This window comes from Zonotrichia albicollis, chromosome 5 (assembly GCF_047830755.1).
Source record: "Zonotrichia albicollis isolate bZonAlb1 chromosome 5, bZonAlb1.hap1, whole genome shotgun sequence".
In the NCBI taxonomy this organism is placed as follows: domain Eukaryota; kingdom Metazoa; phylum Chordata; class Aves; order Passeriformes; family Passerellidae; genus Zonotrichia; species Zonotrichia albicollis.
Window position 1 is genome coordinate 23,538,587 of NC_133823.1, and position 18,062 is coordinate 23,556,648.

The 18,062-nt window shown below is 40.6% G+C and overlaps 1 protein-coding gene across 1 annotated transcript in view; it reads left to right on the forward strand.

The window, feature by feature from the left end:
- Window positions 1–9,234: 9,234 nt before the first annotated feature.
- PAPSS1 (3'-phosphoadenosine 5'-phosphosulfate synthase 1) overlaps window positions 9,235–18,062 on the forward strand; it is a 39,935-nt gene continuing 31,107 nt past the window's right edge. Inside the window, exons 1-2 of the mRNA XM_074541065.1 lie at window positions 9,235–9,531; window positions 16,925–17,039. Coding sequence (XP_074397166.1) covers window positions 9,472–9,531; window positions 16,925–17,039 — 175 coding nt within the window. The 5' untranslated portion in view covers window positions 9,235–9,471. The remainder of the gene's footprint in view (window positions 9,532–16,924; window positions 17,040–18,062) is intronic.

Here is an 18,062-nt window from a genome sequence, read left to right on the forward strand (position 1 = left end):
ATTCTGGATCCAAGCCCATCTGGTCTACTTGTTGAAGTGTTTGCCCAAGATTTTTCAGTCTTTTTCAGAATAATCCCTGATCTCTTTCCATGGGTGTCCCTTGATATCTCATTTAGCTACTGGGCTGAAAGCCTCTTTAAAAGGGCTAAAACCTTCAGCTCCTTTTGATTTGATTAAGTGCACTAATCATCTGTTCAGCTTGAGTCAGAGTGAGATCCAAGTGCCAGCACTTCACAAGCTGTTCCCTGTGTCACTCTGACCACAAAGCCGCAGTAAAGTCAGGCTGAGACCAGCACCTGCCCAAGGCACCAAGGTGGGAAACTGCTCCTTGGGAACCAAGTCAGCTCTTAGTTAACAAACCAGCCAGCTGATTGCTGCTGCTGCCACCTTCAACCGGAACAGGGGACACAGGAAGTGACCAGATCTAGGGTCAAGGTATCACCAAGACAAGGTGCAGCAGCTCTGCTCTAAACTCTGGTTGGTTTTGTATCCCACTGGGGATTGAAGCAGTTATTCTGGGAAAACATGAATTCTGAGTTCCTTAGAGATGACTCAAAGAAAATATTTCAGTTAAAATTGCTTCAGAGTTGCACATCTGACAAATAATTCAATATTTTTTGCTTTTAGGAAAATGTCTGTAATTTAATTAAATATTTTAGATTAGAGAAGGGCTTTCCCTGCTCTTGAGTTGCTGTATTTAAGCACCTTTTTAACCAAATTAGAAATGTGTTTTGAGTCTCTGGTAACTTTGCCCTTTGGGTGTTCTCTACCAAAATACATTTTATAATTCTGTACTAGTAAATGCCACTATGGTAGAATAACTTTATTGAAAGCATATGACATAGTGATATTTTGGGTGTATAAGGAGTCTTTGGTTTCAAGGCATTTTCCTCAAATTAAGCAACTATGGTAAAAAGAATAATTATTCATATGTTACAGAAGGAGAAATTGAAACACAGAATGACAAGCCAAAAAACTTAGTAAAAAATTTGTCATGTAGTAATTTTGCATATCTATTTAAATATTCATTTTTCAAGGATGTTGGCATCTGCAGGGCTTCTGTGTAGTCCACCAAAACTTATTTCAGCAAGTCTGATACTGAAGAACAAACAGTGGAGTATAATGTATAAATTACTTTTTTTCCTCCCAGTACACATTTCATGCTCCTAAGTCCTCTTTTCCAACAAGCAGACTATTCTTTTCTGGAAACCTTCAATATTTCACTTTTTCAGTGGTGATTCATGCAAAGCTACATTTCAAAGTTAATGGTTCTGCAGCAACTCACCATCTATCTTACAGTATCCACCAGCACAACACTTTTAACACTTTCCTACAGAATGTTTTTCCCATCTTTTGAAGTTGTTGTGGGCAACATTCTACTTAAAAATTATCTTGTAAGTTGCTAACTCCATTTAGAAAAAAAGTAGAACTTTAAATTACATGCATTTTTTTTCAAAACGGCTAAAGCCAACTAAAGCAACCTTTCTGAAAATTTCTTTAGAATAAATAATTCCTGGGGTAAATATCAGTTGGATTCTCAACATATGCCAAACTTACATTGGCAATCAGATAGTGTGGCTGTTACAGCTCTTTCCAACAGGTGGGTGTTCATATGATACAATCCTCTAGTCAGCAGTCCAAAGGTCTTTTCAAGATGAGATATATATTTTTTGTCCTAAACATGTTATTCTTGGAAGGTGGATTTGCATGTTGAGAACAATAAATTATTGAAAAGAACTCTAATAGTACACTTCCCATTTGTAACAAATTAAAAAAAAGTTGAAATTGTACTACAGATACTTCTGAGAAAGGGGTCTTCCTCATTAAAGAAAATTTGTTTGAATTTTAATGACAGAAATGACATTTTAGTTAAATGATGTGTGAAGTGAGTAGCGAACAAAGTGGTAGAAACTTTTAGCTGGTGAGAAAGCAATTCAATAACAGACATTAGAAATTACTTTGCAAATATTTATATACAATACATTTACTTAAATTGAAAACCATCTACTCTTGGAAGGAACTTTCTTTTCAACAGTTGTGATTTGGCAAAAACAGTCCTGGGGACATTGTGTCCTGACATTGTTGACAGGCATGAAAGTCTTCTGTATATTTTCATTCCTAGGAAAACAAACTGATAGCTCACATTCACTTTCACTCTCAGCTTGAATCTCCCACCAGTAGCATAGCTAAAAAGTCCTGTTCCTTCTTTGGCTTTAGGATAAGAACTGCCACATGTAATTTTTTCATCTTTTGCTCATCTGAAAGGAGCTTTAAGTGCTCATTCCTCTCCTTGTTGACTTCCCTAAGCAAGTTCTGATCTTCCTGCCTGATAACCTTCTTTTGTTCCACTCCAGCCTCAGAGATCCCATCAGGTTTAGCTTATTTACAGATTTGCCACAAGACTTTTTTACCCCCACCTAATGTCATGTGCAGAGATGTGGAAAAAGAAAGGAAAAGAAGTAGTTTTTCTTCCAATGTTGAACAAAGGCTTTAATAGGAATAGAGAGAGAAAACACCTTCAAAGTTATACTGTCTTTAGTTCTGCTTCACTAGAGGTCCCTCTGTCCAGAGTTTATCAGTTTTACTCCTGCCTAAATAAACAATACACCTGTTCTTTCTTCTATCTGACAAAGACAGGGTGACTACACGGCACCTAAATTCAAAATAGACCAAGTCACGTGGAAAAAAGACATCTGTCATACGGACAAATATTTTTGAAGTTTTGAACACTAGAATTAGGATTTTTGGGGTGTTAATTACCTAAATACACAGAGGACACACAGCAAAGTATTCAGGTTTCTAAGTGTATGTCTAGCTCTCAAATTCAATAGCACTTGTGAAAGTGTCAGCAGTGACATAGGGCTACCTAAAATCCTTGTGTACCTACAGAGCACACGGGGAGTCATTTATCTTCAGAAATTTAGTACTTAGCTCTCTTGTAAAGTTAATTCTTTATATTGTTAGTGACAAAGAACAAAATAAAATAAACCCCAAGTAAGAACATCACTCAACAGAAGGCCTGAATTATTTCTTATTCATTGAATGACCTCTAGTGGTCATTCATCCTGGCTTTTACAGCAGTTGAAATGCCAGCTCAGAACATAATAAGCATTTTTTGGTGAAATATAGAGCATGAGAATAAATTATTTTCAAAACTGTGCATTATGAAAATTTTCTCTACCTCTGGCAGTGTTAAAATTATATTTTATTTCACTTTATACAGTGAGCCCTGGGAACTCTGCAGGAGTTTTAAGCCAGAGTTCTAGCACCTGCAGTGCCCCTTGCTGTTTTCTCTCTGCTAGCCAGTGCCTCCCTCAATCTTTGAAATCTCCCTCAGCTACTTTGAAGTTTGTCAGAGACACCCTTCTGTCATCCAACACAGCCTTGGGTGTATTCTGTTACCACAATAACCTCTGTTCAGCTTCTCACAACATCACAGTATTACCTGAAAAGGGCCACCAAGCATCACCTCTCACAGCTGGCCAAAGCAGAGCCCTTCATTCTGAACACAGATGGCACACGGAGTGAGCTTCTGTGTCTGAAGAGCAAACTGAGCAGATTTAATACTTGCAATATAATTGGGAAGAGAGCTCTAATCCTCAGTATTGTAGGACATGAAAAGAAGTCTGAGTTAAACATTCAGCAATATGTCAGAAAACAAATGGTATTCTCATCACTCAGGGGTTTTATCAGCATTTCTGTTGATGTTTCTGTGGCTTCTTTAACCAGTTGGGCCAGATTGTTCTGCTGGACATGGATATCGGTCTAGATATTAAAGAATGTATTAAAAGCTTTTGCAAAAGACAGAAAACAGGTTCTGAGAAATATCACCTCTATTACTATCTTTCTCAACTATGGAAGTTATACAGAACTTCTTATATTTTATTTTTTATGTAAATGAGCTTAGCTGCGATGCAAGCTGCATTACAGGTGAAGTATTCACATGATAATTTTATTAAACTCAGGCAGCTTTTGATAGTTATCTTTTCCACTTCACAAATCTGGTAACAGAGAAAGAATAGCACCTCCAACAGGAGATCAGTGAATAAGGAATTTATGGTTAAAAGCCTTTAAAGATTGTTTCATAGCCCTACTTCCAGTATTAAGAGATACTTGAGAGGAACTTGAACAAAAATGCTTAATTTGTTTAAAAGGCATTCTGAGATTCTTGCTTACTAGAATAGTATCAAAAGAAGAATAGTTTATGTGAGAAATAGTTTGGAAACTATGCTGACAGAACAGTGAGGAGCCTTTTCCACGGAGGCAGCATAATCTACATTGAAGATGGGTTTTTGTCTCAAAAAAAGAAAAAAGGAGCAAAACTGTGAACAGCTTGTATGACTGCCTGAATTTTAGTGCTCTGGATATTTTGCAAGGAAAAAAACCAAAAGAACAGATCTGTAGATTAGCATAAGATGTCATCACAATTTGATCAGAATGCTTACCAAAGGAGCAATTTCAGTATTAAAGGAATTTCTTCCCTAATTTCTCATTCATTTTATTGTAAGTGACAACAGTGGGTGGATTCTAGAGAATGATTCATTAATATTTTTTTTTCTTCCTAGAAATAAGAGGACATGCATCTTAAAGCTAATATTTATAGCCAAGGCATTTCTGGGCTTGTATACCAAGTCATGTACAAGTAGATGGTCAGTCTTTAATTATTAAACCAAAGTATTAGAGAATACTTTGTCTCTAGTCAGTAGTCAAGTCTCAATTAAACATTCTTCTTATGTTAGAATTGATGCCTAGAAGGCACTCAAATTATTTTTTCGAATACCCAATATTTTTGAACATCTAAAGCTTGATTTATCTCTGTTGTTTGGTGAAACACTGTAGTAAAAAGTATCAGGCAAAATAACTTTTTAGTATTGTAATTAAATATTTTTTCTTTGAAATGCTGACTTTTCTGCTGAAAATTTACACATTTCTTTGGAATATAACCTAAGAAGAAATCTTGTCTTGTTCCTAATTTGATCAGTTGCTCAGATTTTAGTGGAGATTGAAACTGTATGGTACCACGTGCCTCCTCAGTAATTTTAAATTGTACACATTGGGATTCTTACTATATGTTTGGGATTGATTGGTATTAGATAATTGGCTTTGCTATTTATTTTCTATAAAAGTTTATTTTCTATAAAAGTGGCCCTATGTTGGATTGAAACATAGGGCCACTTTTATAGAAAATAAAGGATTTCCCTAAGTTGGTCTGGTCAGCGTGTCCGTGTGTACAGTTTGCTCTGGGCTGAGAGTCCTTCTTCAGGGGTATTATGTGTATGTAGCTTTGCCTAAAACTTCATCTGTGCTCAAAGACTATTTTTTCCCAACCTTTATATCAAAATCCAAAATAGTTTCTTTAACTAGTCTCTGTGCTGGCTATGAAGATTCTAGTATTTTGTTTTTAACAAATAACTCCATTTTAATGTATTTTCCCTTTTTGAAACTAAGCCCAAAATCAGTGGATATTTTGGGTTTGTTGCTCCTGCAAGACATTAAATACAAATTTATTATTGTCATTTTACAGAGTAGCTCTTTGACAGAAGTATTCAGCATTAAAACCAGGTTAGGGATACTAAATCCTTATGGTTCTTTCAGAGGCTGAGTAGGTCTTCTTTTTGGGGGTTCAGACTAGCCAAAAATATAGCTCATGAACTTTAGCTCAATTCTGCCTTCATGCTCTGAGCAGAATCTAAAATTTAGTAATGGCACAGCCTTAGCTCCATATCCAGCTCTGTTACTCCATAGAGAGGTGTTGCAAGAGCACTGTCATGAGAAGAGTTTTTGAATTCAGACTGGGTGAAGATTAAGAAATAGCAGCAGTTCATATTGACCCGAATTTCACTAAGGGCTCCCACAGAAATGTGCTTTTAAAGTTCAGAAACTTTTGCATATGATTTTGCATATCAAAATCAATCCAATCTTGAAAGATTTCAGGGAAGTGGAATTGGAGCCTACCCCGAAATAGCCCTGCAGAACTTGCAGATTATCTTACAGATAGGTAAAGAATTCATCCTCCAGATCTTTGTATAAGTGAATATATATCTGCTTCCTATGTTTAAAGAAAGTTCTTTTCATCTCCCTCTTTAATAGTCTGAGGAGGTTAAGACGTTAAAGACACAAAATGTGTCGGTAGCACTGGATGGACTTACATGTCAAACAATAAAATTACATTTACATTTCCACTGGATTTGACAAGAGCTGATGAGATGTGACCTATGCTTGTGACAACAGCCTCTGTAAAATATGTAAAAGTTGGTTATTGTCTGATATATTGCATTAGGAGGAGTATTACCAGCAGGTTCATGGATGTGATCCTCTCCCTCTATTCAGCCCTGGTGAGGCACATCTGGAGTGCTGTGTCCAGTTCTGGCTCCTCAGCACAGGAGGGACATGGAGCTCCTGGAGTGGGTCCAGTGGAGAGCTGTTAAGTTGGTGAAAGGTCTGGAGCATCACTCTTAGGAGGGGGAAAGGCTGAGGGAGCTGGGCTTGTTCAGTCTCGAGAAGACTCGGAAAGGTCCCCATCAGTGTCTGTAAGAATCTGGAGTGTACCAAGATGATGGATCCAGGCTCTTCTCAGTGGTGTCAAGCAATAGGATACAAGGCAACAGGCAGAAACTGATTCACAAGTTCCACTTGAATATGAGCAACTTAGTCCCTGAAAGGTGTCCCTGCCCATGGCAGGAGACTTGGAAGTAGATGATCTTTAAGGTCCCTTCCAACCCAAGCCATTCTGATTCTATAAGGAAGAACTTCTTTATTGTGCAGGTGAACACTTAACAGATTGAACAGGGAGGTTGGGGGGGGGTCCCCTTCACTGGAGATACTCGAGAACCATCTAGATGCATTCATGTGCCATGTGCTCCCTGCTTGAGCAGGGAGGTTGGATCAGACGAGCCCACCAGTGTTCCCTTCCAGACTTACCAGTTTTGTGATATACCTCATCCAAGTGTGAGCCTTTACTATAATATTTTACTATACTATATATGCATATGTAAGTATACATTATTTTAGAATGTTAGTGTAATCATAAAAGGTGATTTGTTTTAGGAATTGCTGTTCAGAAATGGATTTTTTAATTACCTGTAAGATTATGTCATCTGTCTGACCAATAGTGTCCACATTTGCAGACATACTTCACATTTCACTTGTATATAGTTCATTCATTAGGGTTTCTGCAGCATTTTCTGGAAGGAATCATGCAGCTCCCCACCTTCAGTCTGTTTGGGCAGTATATACATGGTGATCAACACAACTGCATTTTCTTCTCTTGTGGTTTTTCAAACCATAAGTACCGTTGCCTAAAACTTCACCAGTGCTCAATGCCTTGTTTTCTCAACCTTCAAGTCAGATTGCACCATTTCTTTAGAAAGTAGGTAGCAGAAAAGATCCTGTGATGGGATGGGACTTCTTGCTGTCTAAGAGCTGACCAAGGCTAAACTCCTATACAGACTGTCTTTAAAAATCCAGTGCTTTGCTCCCAGCCCATGTGTGAGTATTACAGGGGAGTCAAATGGACCTGGAAGAAATCACTGATGCACAATTAAGTGGGCTGCCTTTGTTTTTGGATTTAATTTACAACTCTTGCAAACTATGGTTTTCCCACTATTGTATCTCAGAGTGCAGAATGAACAGTACCAACCTATACCAATACAATCAGAATAAAATAACAGCAGAATTTTAAAAAGATCGTGACCACAAATAACACTGAGAATTACTCTTAAGCCATGTAAAACCATGTTGTAAAAGCACACGAACTGAGCACATCCTAGACATAACTGAACAATCAGTGGAAGCTCTCAAGTCACTGTTCCACAGCAGTGTGCTGGTTCTCTTTCCATAGCTGGGAGAGCACTGCATGGGAGGTTTTGTCTCTGTCACTGTCATGATCAGAATACAGCCAGGGACCATCTGTTGAACAGTTAGTTGCAGGGCAATATGTGGTATAGCATTCAAGTCAAACCTAAATAAATAACTGCAATTTTTGAATTTCTTAGTGACTTTGTATTAATTCCATCAGACCTTTAAATTGGCTGAGAGCACTTCTAACTATATTTTTCTTGGTTTTGGAGACATTATCTACTTTGCATAAGGACTTTAATCAGAGTATTAATACTTGCTTAGAAGTACATACTTATAAAGTAAATACTTAGAAGGAAAAGAAGCCAACACCTTCTTTTCCTTGTAAGGATGTCTTTCTGATATAGCAGGAGTAAACACTGATACACAAAGAAAGCTTTATTTCCTGTTTAAACTGTCAGCGAACAAACATGCTCCAGATGTTGATTAGCCTAATGTTTTTACAGTAAATGCAACTCCTGTGATTACAGCACCATTTCCACCCATAACACTTAAATGCTAAAGTACTTTCTTTCTTTAACTATTGTAAATGGACTTATATTTATACAGTAAATGCCACTCCTGTTAGCATGGCATCGTCTCCACCTTAAGATTAGCACCTAACTGCTAAACCAGTTCCGTTCTGGAAATAAGAACCTAAGAACTTCTGATTCTAAATCCACAGTAAGAGACATTTCCTAGAGCGATGCACGGGATGGGCTTTGTTTCTTGGAGAAATTTTTGCCACGGAATAATGCGACAGCCACTTCGCACGTTCCCCGTACGAGCAGCCTCTCTCTCCTGTGTGCATGAAGTGCAGAAGGTGGGGAGGACACGCTCAGGAGAGAACATCCCCGCTCTGCCGGCCGGGCAGAACGCTGTAGGGCAGAGCGGGCGGGCAGCGCACCATCAGCGAGGCTGGAAAAGACCCCTGAAATCACCGAGTCCAACTGTGACCGAACACGTCCTTGTCACCTAAACCATGGCACCAAGTCCCACATCCAGTGTTTCCTTAAAGACCTCCAGGGGCAGCGACTCTATCCGCTCCCTGGGCAGCCCATTACAGTGTCTCATCACCCTTTCTGTGAAGGAATTCCTCCCAGCGTCCAACCTACACCTCCTCCCCTGGCGCAGCTTCAGGCTGTCTCCTTTCGTCATAGCTTAGGGCTACGTCCTCTTGAATGAAGCCAGCTGCCTTTGTGGGCGCAGGGCCGGGCAGCGGGGGATCGTAGGGACATGGACACGGGCAAGGACAGGGGAATGGACATGGGCAGGGATAGGGAGCGACAGGGACACGGACACGGCCGAGGGCAGCGGCACAGGCGGCGGCGGCGGAAGTGGCGGCGGCTGCCCCCCCCCCCCCCCCCCGGCACGTCACGGAGCAGCGCAGGCGCGCGGCGGGGCTGCCTTGGCTCCCGCTCCCCTCAGCCGCCTCCCTCCTCCCCTTCTTCCCTCCCTCCGGCCGTCCCTCCCTCCGGCCGCCGGGCCGCGGCTCCTCCCTGCACCACCTTTGGCCGAGTCGCGGGAGTGCGCAGACGGCTCAGCTTCTCGGTGGCAGCGGCTTCATCCGTGCCGAGCATCAGTCGGGAAGGCGCGTCCTCCTCCCCTGCCTCTCTTCTCGCTGCCCCCGCGGCCATGGAGCTGCCCGAGAGCCAGTGCAAGAAAGTCAAGCTGAGCAACAGGGTGCCGAGCTGGGTGAGAGGGCGGGCGGTGCGCCGGGGGGCAGGTGGGCGTGCGGGGGCAAGGGAGCGGGGAGGAGGCAGCGCCGAGCGCCGGGGTGATGTGGCAGAGGGCGGCAGCGGGAGCCGGGACGGGGGCTCCGGGCGCCGCTGCCCGCCGGGCCGGGAGGGATGCGGGCGGGGGCGCGGCGGGGCGAGCTCGGTCACGGAGCGGCAGCGCCGGGGGCAGCGCGGCCGGGAGCCCCGCGGGCCGGCTGCGGGGAAGGGCAGGGAGCCCCTCCGGGGAGCACCCGACTCTGAAGGCTTCATCCCTGCCTCTTCCGCCGCGAGCCCTCGGCTTCCAGCTTTTTGGAAGAAGGAAGACTTAAGAATGCGATGTACAATGTGGCCATTCATAAACCTGAGTTGGCCAGAGACTGGGGTTCTTTGTATAGCGGGTGTTATGTGGAAAACTGTCGAGACTGGGCTTAAAAAAATCTAACCAAAGCCTTCATTCTTGTTCATAAAGATGGGGGAAGATCGGTTTACAGCAAAGACCAAAATGCAGCTATTTAGAAGAGACATTGCAGGCCTTTGATAACATTTGATACCTCTGATGATGCAAGACAAGCGAAAAGAAATGGAAAAGAAAATCTGATTTCTTTCAATCAATGCTGAGTTGAAACAGGCAAGACATAAGATCCAGAAAAAATTTGATATGAATGTAAGAGTGTAAATCAGTCTTTGAAGTCTTGCTGTGAGTAGTGCAGGCCACAGCTTTCTTGAGAAAAGCAGCTGTTGCCTGAAAAACGGGGAAGTTGCTGTCGTAGTTCTGGGTAGATGTTGTGCCTGTCCAAGCCTCTAACACCGTGTACAAGCTCAAACTCGTTCACATAAGAGAGTAATCGGCAATTTACATTCTTTCAGTTTCCACTAGAAAAAAGCAAAATCAGATGTTTAGAAGACAGTGAAATAGACGATGTCTGCGTGGGCTTAACAGAGTGTATGCAAATGTTACTCTGTATCATTTCCTTCATCACAAGCAAAGCCAAGATAGCTTTGTCCAAACGGGGGCAATTCCTTAACGGACATTAAGTGTTTGCTGAGTTCAGCTGAGGTTGGCAACCCCCCTCTATGCTACGTGGCAAGCAGAGGAAGTCTTCCACTTCTCCCTTTTTCTTCAGAAGACCTCAGCTGAAATGCTGTCTATAAACCAGTAAGCTGCACCAGGAACAAAAGTGCTGCTGATTCACATGCTCCGCAGGCAAATGTTCGGGCACTTCTGGCTCTGCATCTGTTCAGCTGAGAGCGAAGGCAAAGCAGCTTACCCTGATGGACTTGGCAGCCCCCAGGAGAGTAGGCAGAGCCCCATCTTTCAGAATTTCTCTGTGTGTGCAGTGTGATTCAAAATCCACCTCTGCCTGTGGAAATGCCCTTGCCAAGCCCACCTCTGAGCACAGCCAACAGTTACTCCCCATTTACAGGCACAGCATAGCCACAGACACTGCCATTAAGTGTGGAGAACACGGCTTGATAGGGAGACATGTGGAACACTTTCTTTAGAGTGGCTTGGATTCCTAACATTCCTAACAGCTGTTATGTCAGTTTGCAGGTGACTCAGAATGAGAACTTGCTCCAATTCTTGTTTCTGAGAGCATATTCAGTAGGGTAATTTTGGCTTCATTTTTTATCCATCCCCTCTGAGGCCAGGCAGTGAGTCCTGTCCAGCACTGGTCAATGAGCTGTCTCTGCTTTTGGTCATACTGGTATGGCAGCAGGTGGCAAGCAAAGACACGCTCCTTAATAATATCTTTAGCACTGAATTTCTTGTATCCACAGTACTGGGGAAGATTCTAGGTGATTGCTGCTACTGTGATCTTTCAAATTGTCCCAGCTTTAGAGCACCTGGCAAAGGGGAGCTAGTCTGTGTTGGGAGCATGCATTTGGCAGCTCGGGTGCTGCTTTATGTAGAGGTGTTTAAGTGCCTTATTGTCATGGTGGCAATCTGCTTTCTGGTGGCCTGTTGTAAGGATCCAAGTAAGAATTCTTGTTGTAAATGGGAGAAAATGTAATGCTGTAGGCTATGGCAGAATATGGATTGGGGAATTATGTGTTTAAAAGAGTAAAAGATATTATTGCTCAGGTGTAATTTCTAGGCTCGCCCTTCCTTCCCAAGCACAGTTGTCCTAATCAAAGCACAGATTTTCAAACCAGAATTTGAGAAAATAGCTAATGGAAGGTATTCCTGACAGATCTTTTAGTCCTGAAATCTCATATAAATATGTAGGTATAACCTCTGTGGTAGCTGAATTTTTGTGTTGGAACCATGTCTGTTTTCCTTATTTGTGTTTGTATGTAGACAAAAAAGATGGGCACTCCTCCATGTGTTTGAGTTTCTGTTTGGCTATTGAGCAGAACACTTTGCAGGGAATAAAAAGAAGGCTACCAATTGGTTATCAGTGCTGAATAATAAATGTCATAAAAATGTGTTGTTATCAGGGAGTCACTGGTTTATAAGAGCCATGGCGAGCAAGTTAACAAATGACTTAAAAAACTTCTGTTAAGACTGGAAGTGAGAAAGGCATTGAAAGTAAGACTGCAATTCAGAGGGGAGATTGCATGTGTGGCTTTTGCAAACTTATGGGGGTTCCTGGCTTGGGAAACCAATACTGTCATCTTAGAGCGGAAAGATATGGAATTATATGGAAGTTTCTTCAGTGTATGTGGTTTATGTGGAAACTGTGTCTGTTTTCTGATCCTTCCAGCTTCAAGCTGTCCCAAGTTTATGATGCGGCTTGGGGAGTCTCAGCTTGCCATGGAAAGATTTACTTCATTCCCCAGAAGAGAGTAAATTGCTTTGTGAAAACTTAAAATTTGATATTGATCGTGGAATCACGATCAATATTGTTGCTTGGAAGTAACGAGGAATAAATTCAGCTATGCTGGTGTATATGCCATTTGTCTGTTAACCATAAAACAATTAAGATATAATCTCTTCTTTTGGCTGTCTTATGATCTTGGCATTGCAACTTGGGTTTGCTTTCCGTCATCTGGTTGCCTGTCTGTGTTCTTGCATCAAAGGTGTTTGGCACTGATAGTCTGATTTGGTTTTGGCAATAAAAAAATTATAGCTGTAACTGGGCAAAACATCAAGAATAATAATAAAAAAAAAATGTCATCTCAGGAAGTCTGTACATAAAAAAGTTGACAGAGTTAGTATTTCCTTTTGATCCCCATCATCTTTCTTTCTTTCTTTTGTTCCCATGGTTCCAAGATGTCTGTAATCATTAATTTCCTTGGTCAACTACCTGCAAAGCTAAAATTTACCTTCATGGCAGGAAAAGTAAACAGCGGGGTTATCCTTCCCTCTTTATCATTGCAGCTCTCCAGTGCACATCCAAGAAAGGATTTCTTTAGTACCATTTTTTTTACTTCAATCCCAAGATGTTTGCCTGTTGGAGCAATTTAGGTTTCTTGTGAGAAATGAACCAGCATGGTGGTGGAGAAGAAAGGAGGGATTTATCAGCATTCTCAGCTGACATTACTGCTATAATGAAGCACAATGGACTGAAGCACTATTTCTGTTTTACGTGGCAAAGTAGGAGGGAAAATATTAAGGTGAAGTGTTTGTCTACAGAATGCAGAAGCCGTGTGTTGCAGGGTGGAAGACATTTTTATGGGGATGTCAGAGTGGAAATATCTAATGGCTGTTAAAAATGCAGATAAACCTTGGTGATTAATGTCCTCTTTTTCATTAGCCGCTTTACAAAAATGTAGTGTGTCCCTACAGAATGACTGCTATAGTGAATGTAATTGGGCTTAGAATTTGAAAATAGCTTTTTCAAAGAGAACTTGCTCATCACACTGTTTTTCTATCCATGTTTCCTTAGTTTCATTTCTTTTAACATTATTAATATAGATCTCCAAAGTGATGCTTTGATATAGTGTAAAAGGAAATGACTGTTCTTTATGTCTGGTATCATTTTGGTTGGTCATTTAATTTCATCAGTTGATAGTCATCAAATTTCATGTACAAGAATTTGAAGACTTGCTAAATAATTCAAGACCACAAACAATATGTGCCAGTGAGTATTTTTTTGTGCCACATCAATATTTGTATTTGTATGTCAGGGATAGTAATTAAAAACTTGGGTTATTGAAGATACAGTGATCAGCTATATATGCTCAGTGGTGTGGGCAAATCATAGGGAAGCAAATTATTTAATAGGAAAGTGAACATAATTCGGGAACTACTTTTTTTTTTTTTCTTTTTTCAGCAACAGAGAATGACTTGCTAAATTATTAACTTTTTAGAGCACCTCTTTAAAATTGGTTTTCTTTCAGAAGATAAGGGGGATTTGGGTACTGCTTTGCCCAGGATTAGTAGTGAGCTGCCTTGTTTGTGTGCCTGTACACAGACACAAAAGGTTGGTCAGCTGATGACTGGCAGGTGTGTGTTTGAGTGCATGCAGACTCTTTGGGCACTTTAACCTTTAGTCTTGGGTGCCTGCTTCTGGAGTACAGGTGGGTTATTGTCACTCTGCTCAGCTCTCTGGCTGCTCCACTGCACATGTGTGCCTCATCCTTGAGCAAGGCCTTCTCCTTCTCCTTGCTGTGATTTCTCGTCTCTGCTAAGTAGGTATTAAGACTTTTTTTTTCATAAAAGTTGTGTCTTTTTCATATTTTAAGAATCCCTCTAGCCTACTTCCTCAGGGTTTCATGAGTTTTTTAAACCTAGTGTAATACCCTGATTAGTTTCATTGCTGCTTTCCTAGTTTCCTAGAAAAGAGAGGAAGCTGATATAACTTATGGAATATGGACTGGAAGAAGTCTCCTTGGATGAGACATTTGACCTCTAATGTACGAGTCTGATAACAGACTTGTTGCCAGGGTTCAAAAGCCAAGCATGTGTGGGTTTATGTCTTGTAGGAGAGCTTCCTGAGACAGTGGCATGGGATTTGTGCTTTGAGACTGCTGTTTCTCCAGTGCCTGGTACAATGCAGTACAACTGCAATTAATGAGAGAATGTAGCTATTACTGTGTTAGTTTGAATGGCTGTGTACATTCATTATGCACTATATAGCTTTTAATTGAAGCACTTCAATTATTTGTGTTGGTTTTAATTCCACAATTTGCTCACTAAGATCTCCAATTTTATGTACTGCATAATTGTTTCTGCTATAAGAAGAAAGATTTTGATTTTTTGACTTTTGGTTTTAGTCAGCTGTATTGCGTGCACTTTGTGCACAAACCAGCTTTGTTTTAGGAGATAAATTATTTGAAGTAACATGATCAGCAAGGGTAACGTCATTTTGTATGGCTATAACTTGTTTGCAGATTGTGGTTTCTTCTGGGTTGATATTCAGTGTTCATCTCACTTTAGTTGCTGGACTGTCACCACTGAATTACGGAGTTATTGTGTTTAAAACTGAACATAGGTTCTTACCTTGAGCTTCTGTTTGTACTAGCTGTGAGCCCAGCCATGTCTAGAAGTGGGGCATAAAATCACACAACTTCATGATTTCCAAATTAGTTATAGATAAACCTTTGAATAGAAGAATGCTGTAGCAGCAGTCCTTGAAGCCACAAGTAGATACCGTATTTTTGTTAATTCTGCTTTGTGGTGTCCCTCTCTGAAACTATGAACAGCTCTCTGCTAGTACTCTGTAGAGGACTATAGTCCCTACTTTCTTTTATATTAAATATACTGCATGTTTTCTTTTTTGACTGGCCCTGATACAATGATGAAAGAGAAGGTAGTGGCAATATATTGCAAACAAGGGAAGCCAAAGCAGGATTAAAGATACCACTGATCCCTCTCATCCCCTGCCCCCCTTCTCTCTTTTTTAAAGTCTTATTTTGTGTTTGATTGCTCATGCATGGTCTGACAGTCTAAGGTCTTGATCTTTCACAAACAAAGTTCCTATAGCCAGATACCATTAAACTCTGGGATGATGCCAAGGCTGATCTTCCTGTGGGCTCTCTCACTTCAGATTGTGAAATGTGTTTGACAGCAGGCTCATCTTACTGAATTTATTTGTAGAGCAGGTTATTATGATGAATAGTTTTAAGAAACTCGGTAACCAGGTTTATTTTAATTAAAATTATATTTTAAAACCCCTATCCTTAAAATAAATTTTTTAAAAAGTTCCTTGAAATAATACTTTCTTTAAACATTTAGAATCAATGATAACTATCTCTTGTCTGGAGACTGATGATAGACTGGAGACTGTGTCACACATAAAGACACTTGCTTAACTGAAATTTGGAAGAGATGTGCATAGTTTGCAATGAAAAGGCCTCTGAGGAGTTAAAAATGAGCCAAAGAGCCAGTGCCACCAAATGTAACAGGTATGAGCTGCCCTTGGTGAAGCCAAGTTGGCAGTCACAAATCACCTCCTTATTTTCTGTGTGTCTTAGTATAGTTTCCAGGATCTTCTGCTCCATGATCTTGATGGGCAGAAAAGAGAGACTGGTAGGTTTGTCGTGTCCAGGTCTTCCTTACTTTCCTATTCAAAACCAGGATGTTCCTCCATTTTCAATAGAAACTGCTGTGGCTTCTCAGATATGGTGGATCATGACTTAGACACATCCTCCACCACCAGTTCACTCAAGAGCTATGGGTGCATCTTATCAGGTCCCATTAACCTGTGCACCTTCAGGCTCCATAGATGGCCTCAAATGTGGTCTTCTACCTTGGGCAATGGTTCTGCATTCTCCCAGTCCCTCCATTTGCCTTTCATGACTTGGGTGGTGTGACTGGAGCACTTGTCAGTGAAGATTGAGGCAAAAAATGTGATTGACTACCTCAGCCTTTTCCATGTCTCTGGTAACCATGTCTCCCTTTTCCATCCAGAGAGAGCCCACGTTTTCCCTAGTCTTCCACCCTCTATAGGATTCCTTTTTGTGTTTGTCTGGGAGTTCCTTGTTCATCATAGGAAATCCTAGGTTTCCTAGCTGGTTTTGCCTGACTTCCTCTTCGTTGGGATGAATCACTCCTGAGCTTGGATGAAATGGTCCTTGAATATTAACCAGTTTTCTTGGGCTCCTGTTCTGTTCAGGTCTTTATTCCATGGTACTCTACCAAGCAGATCCCTAACAGTACTTGAATAGAAATCAACTCAAGCAGTTCTAGCAGTTCATTTCTCTTTATTATAGTTGATTTTTCTTAAGCAAGTTTTATTTGAAAGTAGAAGTTGATTAACGTGTCCGTCCCAAGCTTCACTGAAGTAGCCCAAGGGGTGTGGTTGTCTCTGGCCGACTGTTCTAATTTCCTGTGCCGCCTTTGATCCCTGCTGGAGCTGATGGAATCAGTATTGGTTTTACTTCCATTTTTCTGTCCTCAAGTCTTTCTTTGTGCCTGTGGATGAATTTGTTTGCTTTGCCAACTCACCCTTTATCAAAGACTTAATTGACTTCTTCTTTTTCAGGGAATGCAAAGGGCAACCAATGTTACCTACCAAGCTCATCATGTCAGCAGGAATAAGAGGGGCCAAGTGGTAGGAACAAGAAGTGGTTTTCGTGGATGCACAGTCTGGTTAACAGGTACAGCCATGGATTTCTGAGGATCCTTTCATTTTAGTTACTCCTTTGAAAAGCTACTTAGCTGTAGCTATTTTTTGCATGCAACATTGAATGTTTGTGAAATCTAAGACCTTGATGCAATTTTATTACTATTTTTAGGTAGACTAGCAGGAAATTGCTCTGGGACAAATAGTAACTTGAGAATATATTTTGTTCAGTGCTCTGAGAGGGTTGTTTTTTGATACTGTCTGCTACTTAATTTTGGTTTTCTTTGTGTGTCTTGCTTTTTTTCCCCCACTCTTTTTGTTTTAACCAATTCTGTCTCTCTGTACTGTCCATTTTATCTATTTAGAAATGAAATGCAGCGCAGTTTTGTTTTTGTAAGAGTCTGTACTTCTGGATCTTTTCTGTAAAAGCCTCTTCTCTTTGGATTCTTATTGTCTCCTTGGTTTGAAATAACATTTCAATATAAACCTGTGCCATTGGACAGCAATTGCATGTTTAGGCAATGCATACTGGCAGTTAGTTTTGAAGTCAGCTCTGTGGGACTTTTTTTTGTATATAGAGAAGATAAATACATTCTGGAAGACATTTTTTATTTTGTAACAGTGAGGAAATTTTTCTGTCTTTCAAAGTTTTTGGAAGCTTTAAAATATTCCCTGTAAAGTTGTTTGTTTTTATTTTTATTTTTAGTTATTCTGGTAATTAAAAAATAGCAAAATATATAATTTAATTGGCTTGTAAACATTTAGAACATTGTTGTATTGCAACATAAAAGATAAAAAGTATTAGGGAAACTTACTACATTTACATTAAGTAAAACTGATTTCCATTAGTGTTAGTAAATGTGTGTGAAATGTAAAGCAGTCATTATTAACAAACTGCTGTGAGCCATTCCAAGCAGATTTCCTTGCTGTCATGTATTTCTTTGGGAAAAGAATGGAGCCCGTTCTCTCCCTCTTTGCATCACACAGCTCCAGCCTGTCTCAATGCTTGAATGATCTGGCGGGCTGCCTTTCTGTTTCTTCTGGTAATTGATTAATC